The 21,744-nt window shown below is 45.2% G+C and overlaps 2 protein-coding genes across 2 annotated transcripts; both read right to left on the bottom strand.

The window, feature by feature from the left end:
- Positions 1-5,069: 5,069 nt before the first annotated feature.
- LOC104294127 (toll-like receptor 2 type-2) lies at positions 5,070-7,421 on the bottom strand. The gene has a single exon (XM_009893696.1). The coding sequence runs from the start codon at positions 7,419-7,421 to the stop codon at positions 5,070-5,072; it is 2,352 nt and encodes a 783-aa protein (XP_009891998.1).
- A 7,405-nt stretch (positions 7,422-14,826) lies between these two features.
- Positions 14,827-17,205, bottom strand: LOC104294126 (toll-like receptor 2 type-2). The gene has a single exon (XM_009893695.1). It carries the CDS (start codon positions 17,203-17,205, stop codon positions 14,827-14,829), a length of 2,379 nt encoding a protein of 792 aa, XP_009891997.1.
- Positions 17,206-21,744: the final 4,539 nt, after the last annotated feature.

Genomic DNA, 21,744 nt, shown 5'->3' with positions numbered 1-21,744 from the left:
TCCAGAAATCATTTTTATAAGAAGAACATTTTAAAGAATGTAAAACACAGTTTTAGAAAGACCACGCAGTAGATTTTGCTCTTTAATGAAATAACAAAATTTATATAGTCCACTTTCAGAACAAGTGCTGGGTTTTACACCTTCTCTTAGTAGTTAGTAAACAACTTCTTCCTTTAGCAAATAAAATAATAGTTGAAGATCTGCTGCTGCATCTCTAGAAACCTGCTTGAGTGGAAGCAAAGTTTGGCTTACTTTTTTTTAAGCCTATTTTAATCATATGTAAGGAAGATATTTAAATGTAACCTTACCCCTACCAAAAAAAGGAAGTAAATTAGAAGAGTTGAAAAGCAGGCATTTCAAAATTTTCGGACAAGACTTTTTCTTTGATTCTGGCTAAGAAAAACACCAAGATTTACCTATTTTTGCATTTTCTCTCCAGTTTCCTTAACAACAGATTAGGTGGGAATGCACACGTATTGTATGGACAGCTTTTGGACTGGATCTGCTGTCTGGTGGCTTAGCAACTGGCTGCTATAAGCATTGTCCAAGGCATTAATTACTCACTGGATCTAGAATAGGATTCAGATTACTAGTGAGAATGCAAAGTGTTGGATACTTACCTGTCTACAATAATGTGCATATTCTGTACTTAATTTTAAAAGACAAGAGAAAATAGCAGTCGGTTGACTTCTGGTGTGCTATATACCCTTTTGCAGGATAGTGCCTCTTTTTGCATTACAGCAAGACTGTACAGCATGCTATTAAAGCATTTTTTTATTTTCTTAAAGTAAGTATTAAAAGAAATTGCTGCCTTTAATGGGATGATTGTGCTAGGAAAAAATAGGACTTATTTTCTTATTATGAATATACCTTAAAAAAATAGGAAAAGCAAATGCCAATATTCTAAGTTTGTTTCATTATTAAATATATTGGTAGTGCCTTCCAGTTGAAATTCGGACTAAAGAAAGTTGTGCAGCATATAAAGAGATTTTTAAGTCAGATAATGTCTTTGTATACAGCAAATTATCTAAAATGTCACCCAAAGAGTTCGTTCATTTTGTTAATGTAAGGCAACACAATATTACCATTAGCTTTTTTCCCCCTCACCTCTTTCAAAAGATGTTGTATTGTTACTCGTATACCTTCCAACGGCCATTCACAAAACGCTCTAACCATGGCAACGTTGATGGTGTGCTTGGTAGTCAGAGAGGTCTATATGTGGAGGTCCTATATTAAGCCCTCTTCAACTTACTGTCACCATGCTCAAGAGGCCCAACCTCCAATAACCAGCTTCTCAGACACAGGAAGATGAAATTGCGATCTCTAACCACCAATTCCTTATGTTGCTATTGCTTTAAAAAAACCCCAAACCCAACAAAAACCAGATCAAAATGGATGCATAAGTCTTGCTGCTTAGCAGCCGAATGTCTGACATCTATACTACACTGGCCACACTGAGAGGAACTGAAACACAGCGTGTTTAGGCCAGAACGGGCAGTTCTGCTTAGGAGTCAGAGAAGCTGATCTTAAAAGGTAATTAGCCTAGCTGAAGTAGTTTTTGAATGCAGATGAAATATGATCAGTATTTTAAGAATCTTTACATCGCTATTAGAAATCAGAGATACAGATCACCTTAATTTACACTTTAATATGTGTATGAGAATAAAGCAGAGACTGCATGAAGCCATCTACAGATGGTACGTGCCTGGAAATGTCCTACACTGCGCCTAAGCCCTGAACTGATCCAGTAGTTAGTTGTCCCTCTGGTCTACCAGATTCAAGCAGTTTGTGATCACCTGAAATGTCTTATGGCTGCAAAGCAGGTAACACCCAAGACACCCATTTCTTTTTAAATCACCTCTGAAGGAAGAGCCTGATGCCAGTGTCTCCTGTTTACTCCACTTTTTCAGAAGTTAGAGGCCTTGTCCCAGCAGTCTTCTCGAGAAAACATGGCTCCAGCTGACAGTAAACACAATGTCTGAGGTGGAATGCTCTCCACCCCCTCTGGTTTTGTGGACTATGTTTACAGAGAGAGCAGAAAGGCAGGAAACATGTTTTTCATGTCTGTGCTAAGGCTGCTGATCAGAGAGAGGAGTATGGTGCTGGGTTCAAAGACTATATATTAGTGTTTCCCACATTCTAGCTGAGAATGGCTCACACTCAATTCAAGCAAGACAGAACAGTGTTTGGACCCTACTCTGAAGCATCTATTCCCATATATGGTACAATTAAACTAGACAGAAATCATCCATAGCTGTCTTTCACCAAGAGAGTTGTCTGCCACAGAACATACGTGCTACAACAGCCAGCACTGCAATGTGAAAGTGCATTTTTACATTAAGCCTTGCCGCCACGATCCTCAGGAGACCTAGACATTTAACTAACAGTGATTGTGAAGTACTGCTGAGAATCAGTCCTTAGATCCACTAACTAGGAGAGCTAGGTCAAAAATCCTTGCTGCGTAAACTGAGTTTTATCGCATTTGATTAGAAGTGGTTTACACAAATGCATAAAAACCCTTGGCTAGGCAGGCTCTCTCCTAAAGCTTTTGCAAAGATAAAGATATATAAACTACATAGTTGCATATCTAAACATCTTTTCATCATTAAATATTTAAATTAAACAGCTTTTGCTAACATTGCTGATTAACGTATGTAGATGTTGTGGTTTAACAACACAAGTGATAGAGGAGCCAATGAGGAGGAGTGCCATGCTGGACCTTATGCTCACAGACAAGGAGGGGCTGGTGGGAAATATGAAGCTGAAGGGCAGCCTTGGCTGCAGTGACCATGAGATGGTGGAGTTCAAGATCCTTAGGGTGGCAAGGAAAGTGCACAGTAAGTTCACTACCCTGGACTTCAGGAGAGCAGACTTTGGCCCTTCAGGGGTCTGCTTGGTAGAGTACCATGGGATAAAGTCCTGGAGAGAAGAGGGACCCAAGAAAGTTGGTTAATATTCAAGGATCACCTCCTCCAAGCTCGGGAGTGATGCATCCCAACAAATGTCAGGAGGCCTGCATGGATGAACAAGGCCTGGACAAACTCAAACTCAAAAAGGAAGCCTACAGAGGGTGGAAGCAAGGACAGATAGCCTGGGAGGAATACCGAGAAATTGTCCAAGCAGCCAGGGTTCACATTAGGAAAACTAAGCCCTGGTGTAATTAAATCTGGCCAGGGACATCAAGGGCAAAAAGAAAAGCTTCTATACATATGTCAGTGATAAAAGGAAGACTAGGGAAAATGTGGGCCCTCTCTGGAAGGAAACAAGAGACCTGCTTACCTGGGATATGGAGGAGGCTGAAGTACTCAATGACTTTTTTGCTTCAGTCTTCACCAGCAAGGGCTCTAGCCGCACTGCTCAAGTCACAGAAGGCAAAAGCAGGGACTGGGAGAATGAGGAACCACCTACTGTAGGAGGAGACCAGGTTTGAGACCGTCTAAGGGACTTGAAGGTGTACAAGTCTATGGGACTTGATGAGATTCATCTGTGGGTCCTAAGAGAACTGGTGGATGAAGTTGCTAAGCCACTATTCATCATATTTGAGAAGTCATGGCTGTCCAGTGAAGTTCCAGCTGACTGGAAAAGGAGAAACATAACTCCCATTATTAAAAAGAGAAAAAAGGAAAACCCAGGGAACTACAGGCCAGTCAGTCTCACCTCTGTGCCTGGCAAGATCATGTAGCAGATCCTCCTGGAAACTCTGCTAAGGCACATGGAAAATAAGGACGTGATTGGTGACATCCAACATGGCTTCACTAAAGGCAAATCATATCTGACAAATTTGATGGCCTTCTATGACCGTGTTACAGTGTTGGTGGACTAGGGAAGAGCAACTGACATCATCTACCTGGACTTGTGCAAAGCATTTGACACTGTCCTGCATGACATCCTTGTCTCTAAATTGGGGAGACATGGATTTGACAGATGGACACTCAGTGGATAAGGAATTGGCTGGATGGCTGCTCTCAAAGAGTTGTGGTCAACAGCTTTATGTCCAAGTGGAAACCAGTGATGAGTGACATTCCTCCTCCTCTTATAGCAGCCTTCCAGTACCTAAAGGGGGCCTACAGGAAAGATGAGGAGGGATTCTTTACCAGGGAGGGCAGTGATAGGACGAGGGGGTAACAGGATTAAACTGAAAGAGGGTAGATTTAGATTAGATATTAGGAAGAAATTCTTTACTGTGAGGGTGGTGAGGCACTGGCACAGGTTGCCCAGAGAAGTTGTGGATGCCCCATCCCTGGAAATGTTAAGGCACGGCTGGTCTGGGCTTTGAGCAACCTGGTTTAGTGGAAAGTGTCCCTGCCCATGGCAGAGGGGTTTGGAACTAGATGAACTACACGGTCCCTTCCAGCTGCTTGCTCACTCCCCCTGCAGTGGGACAGGGGAAATAATCGGAAAGGTAAAAATGAGACAACTTGTGGGCTGAGATAAAGACAGTTCAAAAGATAAAGAAAAAGTTGCACACAAGCAAAGCAAAAATGAGGAATCCATTCACTACTTCCTGTCAGCAGGTGGATGTTTAGCCATTTCCATGAAAGCAGGGCTCTGTCACGCATAACAGTTGCTTAGGAAGACAAACAGTGTAACTCCAAACATCCTCCCTTCCTCTTTCTTTCCTGCAATTTTTATTGCTGAGCATGATATTATATGGTATCAGACATCCCTTTGGTCAGCTGGAATCAGCTGTCCCAGCTGTGTCTCATCCCAAATTAACATGCACCATGCTCTCTCTCAGGACAGCAAGAGAAACAGAAAAGGCCTTGATGCTGTGCAAGCACTGTCCAGCGATAACTAAAATATCTCTGCATTAACAACACTGTTTTGGTTGCAAATCCAAACCACAGTACCATAGGAGCAACTATTAAGAAAATTAACTCTATTCCAGCCAAACCTGTACAACAATTCACAACCACAGCTACAAAAAGAAAAATACTCTCACAAAAAGTAATTGAATTTGTAGTAGCTCAGCTCTCTGTTCTTGAAATACAGGTAGGTGATGGGACAAACATGCAAGGGAAACCAATCCAAAGTACATTTGCTACATATTCAGTCTTTAATGTCCCTGTCTAGGACTTTAGAGCTATTTTCAAATTAAACCAAAACCTCTCCTGCAGGTCTTCTTCAAGAGGCCACTCGAGGTAGGTCTTTGTGTTCATGATCTTCCGCAGCTTGCAGAACCTCTTGGGAATTGCTTTGCTCTGGATGGGCTCCAGGAGGACGAGAATCGCTGCATCGTTGTTCTCGTCAAAGAGGCGGAAGTGCGAGAAGTCCAGCTCGTATTTGCACCACTCGCTCTGCACAAAGTGCTCGGACAGCACAAAGAGCGTTTTGTGGCTCTTCTCTATGGAGTCAATGATATTGTCCACGATCCACTTCCCGGGCACAAAGTCCCGCTTGTGCAGGCAGAGCCGAAACGGGGGGCAGGCCTGCTCCAGCTCCCGCACCATGATGTTTTCCACCCAGTCAGAGTCGTTCTCGCTGTAGGAGACAAAAGCGTCATAGCAGATGTCCTTCGCAGGGGCGCGCTTGGGCTTCCGCTTGGCTTGGAGCCACGCCCAGGTCATTCGCAGGTACCAGACCACGTGGTACTTGTAGCCAACGGCCACGAGGACGAGGATGACCAGGAACACCAGGACGCAGATCAACGACACCACAAGGGACCTGTGGCACTCCATCAGGGAGGGGTGCACGGCTCCAACCTGCGTCCCTCTCACTGCCAGGGGAGAGTCACAGATGTACTTGTCTGGCCACCCCACCAGCACCTGGGCCATCCCGGCCTGGTGCTGGATGAAGGACACGAACTCACAGGAGCAGATGAAGTTGTTGTCGCTGGCATCCAGCAGCTCCATTTTCTTGAAGGCCTCAAACTCTTCCCTGGAGAAGCTGTTCAGCTTGTTTCTTCTGATCGACATGGCCACTAAGTTAGGAATGGGTGCAGCACCGGGCAAGGTCTTCAGCTGGTTTTTTGCGAGGTACAGCTCTTTGAGAAAGGGCAGCTGCAAGCCAAACTCCTTCAGGTTGTTGGCACTGACGTCCAAAACTTCCAGTGTCAGGGGAATGCAAGTTGTTAGTTTAGGAATTTGAGTGCTGGAGAGGTTTAAGTATTTCAGGTGTTTTGGCCATTCACACACATCTGGAATCTCACCAAAATTGTTTTGGCTAATGTCTAAGAGAATTAATTGTCTCAGACGAGACAAACTTTTGCCTGTCATTTCTAAGTCACCCAGTGAATTCTGACTTAAATTTAAAGCTTGTAGTGAGGGCCAACCACCCTGGCAGGCCGAATGCTCCAAACTCTGGTCTCCAAGCAAATTTGCACTAAGGTCAAGGTATTCTAATGACAGAAGACGTCTCGAAAGACTGCAGGGTACCAAAAAGACCTTGGTGTTTCTAACTGTGACTTTGGTAAGAAGAGATAGTAGTCCTTCCACAGCCTGAAGATCTGTAAACAAATAAAATTCTTCTATAGACAGTTTCTCTATTGTCAGAACTCTAAGAGTCTGTGATTGGTTTGCCTGAATTTGTATTTGCCATTGTCCAGTTCCCATGAGTCTACAGTCTATCATCTCCACCTCCACCAGTTTTGGCATGTCCTCTAAAATGCTGACAATCTCAGGCACAGTGGCATCTGTTAACAAGGCCTCTTTAAGAGAAATTTTCTGTGCAAAAGACAACGACAGGACTCTCAACAGTTGCATTTCAGCAGGTATGCTGAATGGTATTTTTCTCAGTTCTAACCAAGTGACAGAGTGCAGAAGGTCCCTGACAATTGCTGAGAATACATTAATACTTCTTATGTCTACGATCATGTGATTTACCTTCTTAATTGATTTGAAACTTCCCGGCTCATACTGTCTGAGATTGCCACCGTCAATCCACAACTTGTCGAGAAGCTCAATGCCCTCAAAGTTCCCTCGCCTGATCGTGGAGAACCGCCTGTTGCCCAGGTGGAGAGAGCTCAGGTTCCTCAGGCTAGAAAAGGGGGAGCTTTCCCCCAGGTCTCTGTAGGCGTTCCCTTGAAGGTGGAGGTGCTGGAGCGAAAAAAGGTGCCCAAACCACGCAGGGGACACGTGAGCCAAGCTGTTATTTGATAAGTCCAAGAGCTCCAGCTTCCCAAGGGAGCGAAATGAGTCCTCGTCTATTGAGCTGATGTTGTTGGACTGCAGCAGCAGGACTCTCAGGTTCACAGTCTGCTGTAGATCCTGGGATCGGATGTGCTTTATCCTGTTGTGGGACAGGTTTAACGTTGTGATTTTGTCCGTGAGCCCTGCGGGAATGAAGTCCAAGTCCATGGAAGAGCAGTTGCAAAGCTGAGTGGCACCGCATGAAGGACAAACCTGCTTCAGCACTTGCTCTTCGGAGAGGTTTGCAGCTAAGACCATGTAGATGGCCCACACTTGCCAGGTGTGTGTAGTCATTATTTTGCCTAAAATACAAAATACAGTCAGAGCAAATATAAGATGAATAGCTAGTTTTGAAGAAGCTGCATTTTGGATATACCGAAAACAACCTTTACTGTTCTGTCCTGTTGAAGGCACTCTAAATATATTTGTTTTTAATACTGTTCAGAGATGAAACAATTAGTCAAAACAAGGTGCATGTACATAAATATTCCAGAATCATTTGCTAAATCCTAAGTACACCAAATTTAGTCTTCCCCATGGTTTCTAGTTGGAGGTTGTTAACAAGTGGTGTTCCTCAGGGGTCAGTACTGAGTCCAGTCCTGTTCAATATATTCATCAATGATCTGGATGAAGGGATAGAGTGCACCATCAGCAAGTTTGCTGATGACACAAAACTGGGAGGGGTGGCTGACATCCCGGAAGGCTGTGCCGCTGTACAGGGTGACCTGGACAGGCTGGAGAGTTGGGTGAAGAGGAACCTAATAAAATTCAACAAGGGCAAGCGTAGGGTACTGCATCTGAGAAGGAATAACCCCATGCATCAGTACAGGTTGGGTGCTGACCTCCTGGAGAGCAGCTCTGTAGAAAGGGACCTTGGAGTCCTGGTGTACAACAGGATGACCATGAGCCAGCAATGTGCCCTGGTGGCCAAGAAGGCCAATGGCATCCTGAGTTGCATCAAGAAGAGTGTGGCCAGCAGGTCGAGGGAGTTCATCCTCCCCCTCTACTCTGCCCTGGTGAGGCCACATCTGGAGTACTGTGTCCAGTTCTGGGCTCCCCAGTTCAAGAAGGACTGGGAACTGCTGGAGAGGGTCCAGCAAAGGGCTACTAAGATGATGAGGGGATTGGAGCATCTTTCTTACAAGGAAAGGCTGAGGGACTTGGGTCTTTTTAGTCTAGAGAAAAGAAGGCTGAGAGGGAATCTTATCAATACTTATAAATACTTAAAGGGAGGGTGCCAGGGGGATGGGAATGGTCTTTTTTCAGTGGTGCCCAGTGATAGAACAAGAGGTAACGGGCACAAACGTGAACATAGGAAGTTCCATCTTAACATGAGGAGGAACAACTTTACTTTGAGGGTGGCAGAGCCCCGGAACAGGCTGTCCAGAGAGGTTGTGGAGTCTCCCACTCTGGAGACACTCAAAACCCACTAGGATGCCATCCTGTGCAACCTGCTGTAGGTGACCCTGCTCTGGCAGGGGTTGGACTAAGTGATCTCCAGAGGTCCCTTCCAACCCTGACCATTCTGTGATTCTGTTTTTGGAATCAGGACTCTTAAATTAATTAACAGCTGCACAAATCTTTTGCAGATTCAGCTAAATATTGGAATCACAAAATTATTAATAATATGATCCTTTGACTGTTTAGAAAATAGTTCCCATACATCCCCTTTAGCCCCTCCTTAGGTCTTTTTCTTCTGCATCTGTGACTATTATTTACTATAAGGAGTCTCCTGTATGTGTTTCAAATCCTGGTTACATCAAGAAGAGTCAGTGTCTTGCGGGAGATAGTGATGTTCACATTTAATACTCATTTCAAGCATATGTCTAATCTCAGTTCTGACAATAGGGAGAAGAGGGTTGCATATGTTTCAGTCTCTTTCCTCATTTTACCTGCCTTTGGCTATTCTGATTGTTAACGTTCTAGTAGCAGGGAAATAAATGTTTGCCTGGATGTCTGTGCAGGTCATCATTACCATGTTGTGATCAGTCTGATACTTGCTAAGGAAACTTAATCTGGGAAAACTGATCATTGTAGCCTACTCACTCTTACCTCTTCCTTTTTACTGCCACATCCTTCTCTGCCAGTGGCTTTTTCCGGTTTGGGTCTCTGGGGCAGAGAGAAGGTCAGGCCCAGCCACGAGGAAGAGCTTTTCGAGCCTCCTGCAGATCAGCTGGCAGGACTAGATCAGCTTTTTCCAGCCCTGCAGCCTGTTCCTCATCTTCTGGACTGAAATGATTTGAGAGAAGCCACACAGCTGTGGAGCCTGTGCCACTTCTCTTTCCTCTCATAGTCATGCCTTTCATAGTACTGATTTGATGTGGCTTTTTGTGTTACAGAGCTTGCTGCAATACCCAGCCTGTCCTTCCTCCCAACATGGTGACTTTCATTCTTCTGTTCCTCTGAGGAGTTGGAAAAACAATTCTTGAAGCCCGAGAGGGCTGTTTCCCCTTCAAAACCCTTAATACATATTGAATTATAGCCCTTTTTTGTTTATGCTTCCTTGACAAGATCAAAGAGCACTTTTAAAGTATAACTTTCCCCAGAGCGTCACATACCCCCCACCTCAGTAGGTATCACAGATGGTGAAAAGAGTGAAACAACTCCAAAGAGGTCAATAAACAGGTTCCCAAATATCACCATGTGCTCTGTATCAGGTTAATCAGGTTAGATTGGCTCACTGAGGAGTACTTTCTCCCTCACTCATCCCACTGAGACTCTGTGCAGAAGATCTACTGTACTTTGAATTCATACTCTAATTTCTTTTACAATAGCTGATTCACACAGACAAGTTCTACCTTTCTAGTTGCATTATTTTTACCCAGAGTTGCTTAAAGTTATTCAAAATCAGCAGAATTACCTGTGACTGTTTGATATGGGGAGAGGAGGAAAAGTTGTGGATAATTTTTTCAATCATTCCATCTCTTCCCACCTGAAGGACTATAAATATTTTGACGTCTTGTATTATTCCACTTGTGAGATCCCACCTGGAGTACTGCGTTCATATCTGAGGCCCCCAACAAAAGAAGGACATAGGCCTGTTGGAGCGAGTCCAGAGGAGGGCCATGAAGATAATCAGAGGGCTGGAGCACCTCTCCTATGAAGACAGGCTGAGAGAGTTGGAGTTGTTCAGCCTGGAGAAGAGAAGGCTCTAGAGAGACCTTATAGCAGCCTTCCAGTACTTAAAGGGGTCCTACAGGAAAGATGGGGATGGACACTTCATCAGGGAGTGTAGTGATAGGACAAGGGGTAATGGCTTCAAACTGGAAGAGGGTAGATTTAGAATAGATATTAGGAAAACATTTTTCACTCTGAGGGCGGTGAGGCACTGGAACAGGTTGCCCAGGGAAGTTGTGGAAGCTCCATTCCTGGAGGTGTTCAAGGCCAGGCTGGATGGGGCTTTGAGCAACCTGGTCTAGTGGGAGGTGTCCCTGCCCATGGCAGGGGGGTTGGAACTAGATGATCTTTAAGGTCCCTTCCAACTCAAATCATTCTATGATTCTACGATTTTCCTTTGATCTCTGTCTTTCTCTGACGTAGAGCTTTGGGTCTTGAAGGACACATTCCTCTCCCCTGTCTTTACATGCCCACAGGTGAGCCAGTCACCCACCATGTCCTCCAATGTCAATGGAGCGAAATAACAACTTCTAGGGCAATTCACATCATGTCTCTTAGACATTAACATTAAGATGGGATGACTTGAAGAGAAATGACCCCATCAACTTAAAATGGAGCATCATAGTTTAGATACCTAGAGTGTATGTGAATTTATGCATGTGAATCCCACCCAAAAAATTGAGATATGTAGTCACACTCACCTGCTGTCCAGCTGAGGCTCTTTTAAGGCTCCTTTTTGGTCTTGAAAGTCTGGCTGGATAACATAGTGCTGTAAGTCATAGGAGCAAAGGTATGAGTAAGATGAGTCTCACAAGCAACAAATTTGTGTGGGATTTTAAAAGTTGCCATCAAAATGCTTACTGTTAGAAAAAGAAACAACCAGGCAACTTGGCGGATCAAAATTTGTCTATAGGTACGTTATTTACAGATGGAAAATTGGCAACATAGAAAGGAACTGGGCAGGTACTGATATTTGTGCTGGAAATACCAGCTGAGCCTAATGGCGCTCCACCTTACCAGACTGAAAGCAATCAGGGACTGCAGGACTGAACCCTGTTTGGTGGTACAGGACGCTTTTCTTTATTGTAACTTCCCTGAGCATCTTTTCCAGGTTTTTGTTGCTCATCTGTAATGTGAGCAGACGCTCAGGGAAATCCCATTCCCACCCTCATTCGTTTTCAACCATTCTCTTCCCCTTCCTACTCCTGTCTAATAATTCAGCTGAAGACCCTGACTTACAGAGTCGTTTCAGGCCTCTCCGCTCCCACTCAGAAATATAGCCCCACCCACAATATCATTGCCCTACCAAGAAATAACTTTTCCCTGTTGTGCTGGGAAGAAAAAAAGCCACATAGAAATTGAAATGCAGCTAATAATACAGAAACTTGCACAGATGCCCTTATACCATAAGGCACTGTGACAAACTAGACTTTCAAAGTGTTTCTGGGTTATGGAAAAAGAGTTCGAGCCATCAGACATGCTCAGGATTATCTTCCCTGGTCCAGGCCAGTGGAATTATTTGAGGAAATACGCACATATTCTCAAACAAAGCCATGAGTGCCAAAAGAACGCAGTTCTATAAATACTAACAAATGCCAAAGGCTAACATAACTGCTAAAATAAAGTATGCCAACAGCATGTAAATTGGTTCTAGCTCGGGGAAGGCTATCAAGCTAGATGAGGGCTGGTAAGTTTGAGCAGTGTGACAGAGTCTGCAGCAGGTGGGTCACTGGTTGGTGAAGGGATTGATCCACTAGCAGACTTGGCAAAGCTGCTACTTGCCGCTTAGTTGTGTGGGTTGCATACCTCCTGGCTACCACGCACCAACATTGCCTTAATAATACGTACAGTGTATACACACACATATGCACACTTATGTAGGCATGCTCCTTTCTTGTTTCCGACACAGAAGATGTGCAACAGGGCAGAGTCAGGCGAGGAGACAGCTATTCCCACTGCCCTGAGACCATTGCTGAATGAGCTCTTTCCTGGTTGAATTCCTAAAACAAATACATTCCACCTTCACACTCAGCCTTTCCTGCGCAGCCAGTCTCGACACACAGGTGGGACAACACATAAACAGGACAAAGCACATGCAAGGCACCCTCCCACAAGGAAACTGAGCAGAAATCAGAGTCTGAACCAACCTGTCTCTTTTTCATTTGCTGCTTTCCTCTCTCCCCTTTCCTGAAGGACACTGCTCTCATCAGCATGTCCCGGCTCTCGCAGGGAGCCTTCCTTTTGCTTCCTGCCTGCCATCCAGCCCTGCCAGCTGCCTGCGATTGCACCTGCCTGCTCCACTTCTGCAGGCAGCCAGAAATCCCTCCCTGCCCTGCACTCCTGCAGGGGCTGGCCCCTGCCCAGCAGCCCCAAGCTCCCTGAATCCCCCATGCAGAGGAGGAGGACTCGGTGGCAGAGATGGGACAGCCTCTTCCCAGTGCTCCCCTCCTTGCCTCTTGCTCTGGCGTTGCAGCTCCCTCGCCTGCAAACTCACTGCCGTGCAGGAAAGATTCCCGGGGTCTCCAGCTCCAGTGCCTGCATGCCGGTTAACCTACGTCGTGTTTCATCTCTCTCTTGCTGATCGCTCTTTACCCAGCTTCCTCTCACGGTGCTGTTTCCTTCCCAGTTCACCTCCCCACCTTGGCTATGTAAGCAGGGGAATTCCCACCTGGGGGATCTGCTGCACGTAAGAGCAGTGCCATTATCAGTACTTTTAAATGTGCCAACTCAGAAAAGTCTGGGTCGATGGTTAGAGCGTACTGCATAGGCTTCTCCTACCTCTCCCTGACTTTCTCTTTGAAATGACCGGCAAGGCATGTTTTCCTCCTTACCTCTAGGCACACAGTCTCCTAATCTGCTTTATGAGCGCTCAGTGTTTGCTGTCGGATGATTCACTAATCACTTACCTGGAGTCCAGCCATGATTAGCCCGTGAGTTTTACTTCTCCAGGAGAGTGAACAGAAAAATCCTTTTGTAGTAGACTTTGGACTAACCCTAGAGATACCATTATAACCAGAATGCAGAACTGAAAATGGCGTTTGCAGGCTACACGCATGGGTGCTATCATCTCATGTGTGTATATACACCTACACATACACAAGGGAGTGTGAATATATACGTATGCATAAGCATGTACAGATATACATAGATATAACTATGTACATATAGACCAACACAGACATGTGTGTATACGCAAATTTCCCCATTTTTCAAACACTCAGTCCATATGCCAATGCTTTGCTATTTCATCACAAAACAACTGCATGTATAAAGTTTAACCAAGATTCATTTAGACTCTCCTGCACTTAAACTGCACCAACACAAGCAAAGGACAGCATGGAAGTGCCGAGTTAGAGAAACCCACACCTCACTGTATCCCCCTCAGAGACAATTTCAGGTTTCCACAAGAATACCCAAAGCACAAGAAACCCACAACAACTGTGACTCCAGGCAGTTAGGGTGAGACCAACCATCTTAATAGGAACATCTGTACTACTTGCTTGTCTAGATTGCCTTTATAACTGGTTAAGAGCAATACAGTAGTTCTAGGAAGTACCTCATACTGAGGTAGAAAGATGAATTGCCTCTTATCTGTGTGATTTGCTACACTGGTTATAAAGAAGCTATATACACATATATAAAACTAGAGCTGTAAGGGAGGCATGGCCTAATGATTACTTAAATGTGTTGTGCAAAGTAGAAGAGTAGAAACAAGAAGTGAGCCAGTCTACAACACCATCTAGACCGCTCATTAGAAACACATCCTCGCACCCCACAAGTAGAAGGCTTCACCTGTGCATAGGTAGAAGGGAATGTGGTTGTGACAGCAGAGGGAAAACCAACCATTCGCAGGGAGAAAGAAGCCTAAGGAAAAAAACCAACAGCGATTTAATGCCTCTTGGTTTCAGCATAGTCATTGTACAAGATGCTGGGATGCTTCCTCTACAGGCATTGAGTAAAGTCCAACCTGTGCATGGGGGTATGGACTCTGGTGTAACTAGCCAGAATAACAGACTTGTGCATAGAGGTATGTATTCAATACTCTCTGGTTTTTGTGTTGCTCAGCAATGGTAGAGTTTCAGAGGGCTTATTTTAATGTAAGTCCTCTTTTTTTTTTTTTTTTTTTTTTCAGAATTTAATTTTAATTACCCTGCTATGCATGATGGCACTGAAAATAAACTAAAGGAGAACAACAGCCACGGGGGAGTATTGAAGCACTTGGCTTTATTTTCATTTCTAAATTACAATGGCATTGTTAGGAACTAGTCAGGGATGTGGTAAAAGGAGGAAAAAGTACAGAAATAGCCTACATTCAGCTAAATGTATGTAGAAAAGTGTATGAATTCCAACATGTCTTCCAAATATCGTAGTTATTGGCAGGGATTTTGAAAGATTACAGTATCAGATTACTGGAAAGCCTAAAGTGGGTCTTTCTTATTTAGTAAGATGATGATAATTTCTATACACAACTGAGCAGGTTCTCCTGAGGCAGAAAAATAAGACAGAAAAATTTCTTAGTAGGAAGGAACACTGATACATGTCCTATGTGGGAATATACCAAAACGGGGACTGACAACTTGTCTTATGACTTCAAGGCTCCTTTCAGGTTTTCCCAAAATCTCTTCTGCTGTTCCTCACCAGGAGGCCACTCGAGGTAGGTCTTTGTGTTCATGATCTTCCGCAGCTTGCAGAACCTCTTGGGAATCGCTTTGCTCTGGATGGGCTCCAGGAGGACGAGAATCGCTGCATCGTTGTTCTCGTCAAAGAGGCGGAAGTGTGAGAAGTCCAGCTCGTATTTGCACCACTCGCTCTGCACAAAGTGCTCGGACAGCACAAAGAGCGTTTTGTGGCTCTTCTCTATGGAGTCAATGATATTGTCCACGATCCACTTCCCGGGCACAAAGTCCCGCTTGTGCAGGCAGAGCCGAAACGGGGGGCAGGCCTGCTCCAGCTCCCGCACCATGATGTTTTCCACCCAGTCAGAGTCATTCTCGCTGTAGGAGACAAAAGCGTCATAGCAGATGTCCTTTGCAGGGGCGCGCTTGGGCTTCCGCTTGGCTTGGAGCCACGCCCAGGTCATTCGCAGGTACCAGACCACGTGGTACTTGTAGCCAACGGCCACGAGGACGAGGATGACCAGGAACACCAGGACGCAGATCAACGACACCACAAGGGACCTGTGGCACTCCATCAGGGAGGGGTGCACGGCTCCAACCTGCGTCCCTCTCACTGCCAGGGGAGAGTCACAGATGTACTTGTCTGGCCACCCCACCAGCACCTGGGCCATCCCGGCCTGGTGCTGGATGAAGGACACGAACTCACAGGAGCAGATGAAGTTGTTGTCGCTGGCATCCAGCAGCTCCATTTTCTTGAAGGCCTCAAACTCTTCCCTGGAGAAGCTGTTCAGCTTGTTTCTTCTGATCGACATGGCCACTAAGTTAGGAATGGGTGCAGCACCGGGCAAGGTCTTCAGCTGGTTTTTTGCGAGGTACAGCTCTTTGAGAAAGGGCAGCTGCAAGCCAAACTCCTTCAGGTTGTTGGCACTGACGTCCAAAACTTCCAGTGTCAGGGGAATGCAAGTTGTTAGTTTAGGAATTTGAGTGCTGGAGAGGTTTAAGTATTTCAGGTGTTTTGGCCATTCACACACATCTGGAATCTCACCAAAATTGTTTTGGCTAATGTCTAAGAGAATTAATTGTCTCAGACGAGACAAACTTTTGCCTGTCATTTCTAAGTCACCCAGTGAATTCTGACTTAAATTTAAAGCTTGTAGTGAGGGCCAACCACCCTGGCAGGCCGAATGCTCCAAACTCTGGTCTCCAAGCAAATTTGCACTAAGGTCAAGGTATTCTAATGACAGAAGACGTCTCGAAAGACTGCAGGGTACCAAAAAGACCTTGGTGTTTCTAACTGTGACTTTGGTAAGAAGAGATAGTAGTCCTTCCACAGCCTGAAGATCTGTAAACAAATAAAATTCTTCTATAGACAGTTTCTCTATTGTCAGAACTCTAAGAGTCTGTGATTGGTTTGCCTGAATTTGTATTTGCCATTGTCCAGTTCCCATGAGTCTACAGTCTATCATCTCCACCTCCACCAGTTTTGGCATGTCCTCTAAAATGCTGACAATCTCAGGCACAGTGGCATCTGTTAACAAGGCCTCTTTAAGAGAAATTTTCTGTGCAAAAGACAACGACAGGACTCTCAACAGTTGCATTTCAGCAGGTATGCTGAATGGTATTTTTCTCAGTTCTAACCAAGTGACAGAGTGCAGAAGGTCCCTGACAATTGCTGAGAATACATTAATACTTCTTATGTCTACGATCATGTGATTTACCTTCTTAATTGATTTGAAACTTCCCGGCTCATACTGTCTGAGATTGCCACCGTCAATCCACAACTTGTCGAGAAGCTCAATGCCCTCAAAGTTCCCTCGCCTGATCGTGGAGAACCGCCTGTTGCCCAGGTGGAGAGAGCTCAGGTTCCTCAGGCTAGAAAAGGGGGAGCTTTCCCCCAGGTCTCTGTAGGCGTTCCCTTGAAGGTGGAGGTGCTGGAGCGAAAAAAGGTGCCCAAACCACGCAGGGGACACGTGAGCCAAGCTGTTATTTGATAAGTCCAAGAGCTCCAGCTTCCCAAGGGAGCGAAATGAGTCCTCGTCTATTGAGCTGATGTTGTTGGACTGCAGCAGCAGGACTCTCAGGTTCACAGTCTGCTGTAGATCCTGGGATCGGATGTGCTTTATCCTGTTGTGGGACAGGTTTAACGTTGTGATTTTGTCCGTGAGCCCTGCGGGAATGAAGTCCAAGTCCATGGAAGAGCAGTTGCAAAGCTGAGTGGCACCGCATGAAGGACAAACCTGCTTCAGCACTTGCTCTTCGGAGAGGTTTGCAGCTAAGACCATGTAGATGGCCCACACTTGCCAGGTGTGTGTAGTTCTTGGTTCGTGTTTTGTTTGGTTGAACATTTTCCTGTAGGAAACAGAAAGGATAGAAAGTAGCATCCATTTTCAGTTTTGAACAGCAACTGAAAACAATTGAAAACCTGTGCACTTTCTTTAGGAGATTCAGATTCAAATTTTTTCTTCTAAGAGTTTTCCTGTGGCTTCAGTCTTCTACTCTTACTTCAGCTGCTCAGTCCTGCAAACATGGCGTGCTCCTCATCTCTAAAGTACAGCCACATCATCTATCAACAGTCATGAAAGACCATCCTTAAGGTCCTGCCTTTTCCTATGTGCATTGGCTCTTGCCTCTTACATCTCTTGCTTTATACCTCCTCTTAGCAACAAAGCTATGGCTGCATGTTTCGGCCCTAAACAGGGGAAGATGGTTAGATCAAGTGCACCCTCAGTAAGTTTGCAGGCCACACCAAGTTGGGCAGGAGTGTTGATCTGCTTGAAGGTAGGAACACTCTACAGAGGGATCTGAACAGGCTGGATTGACAGGCCAAGGCCAATTGTATGAGGTTCAACAAGGCCAAGTGCCGGGTCCTGTACTTGGGTCACAACAGCCCCATGCAGCACTACAGGTTTGGGGAAGACTGACTGCAAAGCTGCCTGGTGGAAAAGAACCTGAGGGTGTTGGGTGACAGCCGGCTGAATATGAGCCAGCAGTGTGCCCAGGTGGCCAAGAAGGCCAATAGCATCCTGGCTTGTATCAGAAACGGTGTGGCCAGCAGGACTAAGGAAGTGCTCATGCCCCTGTACTTGGCACTGGTGAGGTCGCACCTCAAATACTGTGTTCGGTTTTGGGCCCCTCACTACAGGAGGGACATTGAGGTGCTGGAGCATGCCCAAAGAAGGAAAACAAAGCTGGTGAAGGGTCTGGAGCACAAGTCTGATGAGGAGTGGCTGAGGGAACTGGGGTTGTTTAGTTTGGAGAAAAGGAGGCTGAGGGGAGACCTTATCACTCTCTACAACTACCTGAAAGGAGGTTGTAGCGAGGTGGGTGTCCGTCTCTTTTCCCAATAACAAGTGATAGGATGAGAGTAAACAGCCTCAAGTTGCACCAGGGGAGGTTTAGATTGGATATTAGGACAATTTTTTTTCACTGAAAGGGTTGTCAAGCACTGGAACAGGCTGCCCAGGGAAGTGGTTGAGTTACCATCCCTGAGGGTATTTAAAAGACAGGTAGACATGGCACTTAGGGATATTGTTTAGTGGTGGACTTGGCAGTGCTAGGTTAATGGTTGGACTCGATGATCTTAAAGGTCTTTTCCAACCTAAATGATTCTATGGTTCTAAATGCTCACAGCCTTCGCAGCATTAGCGGGTCCATCTAGTATGGCTACCCATGAGGCAGAAGCTCAAACAGAGCGTGTCCGCCCACTCGGCCCTTCGAGTGGGCTGTGGCTTCTGACACCCCAAAATTTCCCTGAAGAGATTTTGGGGTCCCCCGCTTGAAGTCTCACCAGCCTCAGGGCTTCTAAAAAGCAGAGCTGCACAGGCTCCCAGCACACCCTTTTTTACACTGTGTAAGCAATTTACATTCTTTACTGGAAAGGCAGAACAAGCTGATATGCAACCAAACAAGTCTATCGCCCTTTTCTGTAAATCAACACTGGTAATAGATGGGAATTAGATGTTACCGTCACCCTATAAACAGTGGATGTAATTAGAACAATACTGATTTTAATTTACAGAAGGGCTGTATTTCCTGCCACGGGTGCCAAAGAACATTTCACCATCGGCTACACCAGAAAATAAGTCACTTATTAAAGCTCACAAGCTGCTGCAAACAGCCCCAGTACTGCAGACAAACAGTACCCCTAAACCCTGAATATGCAGAAAGTAAATACTTACCTTGTGTACTGCATGCTGCGTTTCAGTCTCCTTGTGTGCTGACAGTCTACTCTGGGATCCAAATGGTCACTTCATACTTGCGAGTACAACAAAAAGCCAGGAACCCTCTGCCAGGCCTGATGCAACGACAGTCCTGGAGTGAGAAAATATTTCAGAGCACACTCCTCAAACAAAGCTTTATGCTGACAGTTTCCCAACGTCCTCTAACTGCTCAGCCAGTGAAGCGTACTGGTTTGCAAGGCTTTCCTTTAGTAAGGAACTAAGGAAACCATGCCTTCTGAAGAGTTCGGCATTGTCCGAGACGCATGGCACTGCCCTTCAAACTCACATTTCAACCATTTCTATTGCTGCCACTGACAGGGGACACAAAAATGAGCGTAGATAGTGTTTGCACTCTCTTCCTCGCGAGCTGAAATTCAGTGGCAAATCTCTCTCCTTTTGTTGGTCATCACCCATGGCTGGAAAGGCTGATGCAACGATTTTACACAAGTCATTCTTTCACAACCACTTCCTCTAGCATTAAGTGCAGAAATAGTTCCTAGGCAGAACTGCATTGACCTCCTTGTATCTCTACTTTCGATACTTACTATTATTTGGTACGTGTTGGGGTGGGTGTTAACTGGACTGAGCAGCAGAAAATCTCAGCACAGCCAAGTTATTTTGTTGTGTAGCTTCTGTAAAATGTTATTATCACTATATATATTGATATATATATTATATTGATATAAATGTTGGAGTCAAATTGTTTAGTCAGAGAGACTACTACAGAAACACTCAGTATCTTTTCGTTTCCCAGGACACCGCAGTCATACGTTATCAACAAATAGAAAACGCGTAAGAATGGGAATGATATTCTGTCTAAGAAAGAAGACACAGTTTGAAAGAAAGTATCCCTCTGTAAACATCCAAGGCAATTTTGAGAGGGGAGGTTTGATGATATTTATTTTAGCCTGACTGAATGGAAACACACAGCTGGTCAAATGGCCAAGCACGCTGCAGGCAGGAAGGGGTAGGGAGTCTTCCTACCAGCTCTGAAAGGGAAACCCATTACATTCGAACACCAAACCTTCCTACTGCCATTTCCTTTTTTTTTTTTTTTCTGTGCACAGAAATTGTCACAGTCTGCTGACTGCTTGTACCAAGGGGTACCTGCCTGGGACCAGACAGACCAACCCATTCCTGCCACCTTGCCTGGCCATGTGTCAGAGGGCCCACGGTGGCATCTGTGTGCTCAAGGGTGGCAAAGCCCAGGCAGAACCCTGAGTGCATCTCATAACAACCCTCAGTCCCACTATGTTAAAATTAGCATTGCACATTAGGTTAAGAACTTGACACTTTCCAAAAAAGGGAACTGAAAGACTGAGATACCCTTGTATTTTCTGTCTTACAGAAGACACATGACAAGTATAACAACTTTTTAAAGCAGTTTTACTGGGCGGGGGGAGGGCGTGGGGAATAGAGACAGAGCAGGCTGTGGAACACAGCAGAGAAGGGAACTGGCATTTTAGTGAAGGGATGTCACCAACTTCCCAAAAGCTGCCTGTTCCTTCTGGCACCTCTCAGCTGAAACAGTTCTAATTCTTAAAAAGAGAAGACACTCAGTTTTCAAAATGTTTTAAAATATTAGTTCTAAGGTTGTCACGACTCGTTCCTATATGGTTTTGTCACCAAAATTGTAACTCCTTGGTAAAGTTAAATATAGTTAAATTTGTGAAGAGCTTTGAAGACGATGACCACATATGAGGCCACATACTTCGCAAGCACACTTTTTTGTGTGTTACAGCTTCACCACCACACAATCATGGAGACTCGAGGTAGGCACTAGCTATTTTTTCAGAAGTACTGACTTTCTCCTAATGTCCAGGCTCAGCCCACTCTCATCACATTTCTAAACTGGGCCAGGTTTCTGGTTTGTCTCAGAAAGATAGGACCAGAGCAACCCTTCCCACCTTCTAATGCCGCAGTTCACAAACCAAGCAGCTCATTTCAGCAAGCTGCTTAAAAAGCCAAGAAATTGGGATGGGCCTTCTACTTGTTTCCATCAGTAGGGAAAAAAGTCTACAAGCAGCACAACTTTTCTCCCTCTCTTTCCAGGTCAATTTGAGGATTTATCAGGTTATACAGAGTCAGGAAGGCCCGAGGATGCTCAAGGTGGCCAGAAATGCCTTCCACAAGCTGCCCCACACACAGAGGGGAGGTACCAGCCACCTGCGTCCCAGACCATCAGCTTCCAAGCTGAGTGGCAGCCTGGACTTAGAACAACTTCTTTTGAAATCAAAGAGTCTAAAGTAGGAGAAAACCGCTGTCTTTTAACATGACAATACCATTCATCTGTCTGTTCTCTAGAGTAACTGCATGTTTAGTGTTGAACAGTTGCACCTTGTGGGTGCTTTCCCTCCTCCTCCAAGTTTAAGCTATGATTGTCCTTCCTCTAAAAAAGGCACATACCTCCACCTGTGCCAGTACATTACTTTTTTTCCCACCAGAAGGGCACAGATCTCCAACAAGCCTGTGCTTTTTTAACTGCAGATGTTCTCAGCAAAGACATCACACGAGCCTTTGTCAGCAGATAGATAGGGCTGAGACAGAGTTGTGGTCATCATTTTTGAAGCTCTCTTTCTTTAAATCATAGAATCATAGAATGGTTTAGGTTGGAAGGGACCATAAAGATCATGTAGTTCCAAGCCCCCTGCCATGGGCAGGGAC

The sequence above is a fragment of the Charadrius vociferus genome, unplaced genomic scaffold, assembly GCF_000708025.1.
Source record: "Charadrius vociferus isolate BGI_N301 unplaced genomic scaffold, ASM70802v2 scaffold59, whole genome shotgun sequence".
NCBI lineage: Eukaryota > Metazoa > Chordata > Aves > Charadriiformes > Charadriidae > Charadrius > Charadrius vociferus.
This window is presented reverse-complemented; position numbering and strand designations above follow the sequence as displayed.

What these genes read in the sequence shown, in the direction of transcription:
- LOC104294126 (XM_009893695.1), bottom strand. Translation starts at nt 17,205, where the DNA reads ATGTTCAACCAAACAAAACACGAACCAAGAACTACACACACCTGGCAA.
- LOC104294127 (XM_009893696.1), bottom strand. Translation starts at nt 7,421, where the DNA reads ATGACTACACACACCTGGCAAGTGTGGGCCATCTACATGGTCTTAGCT.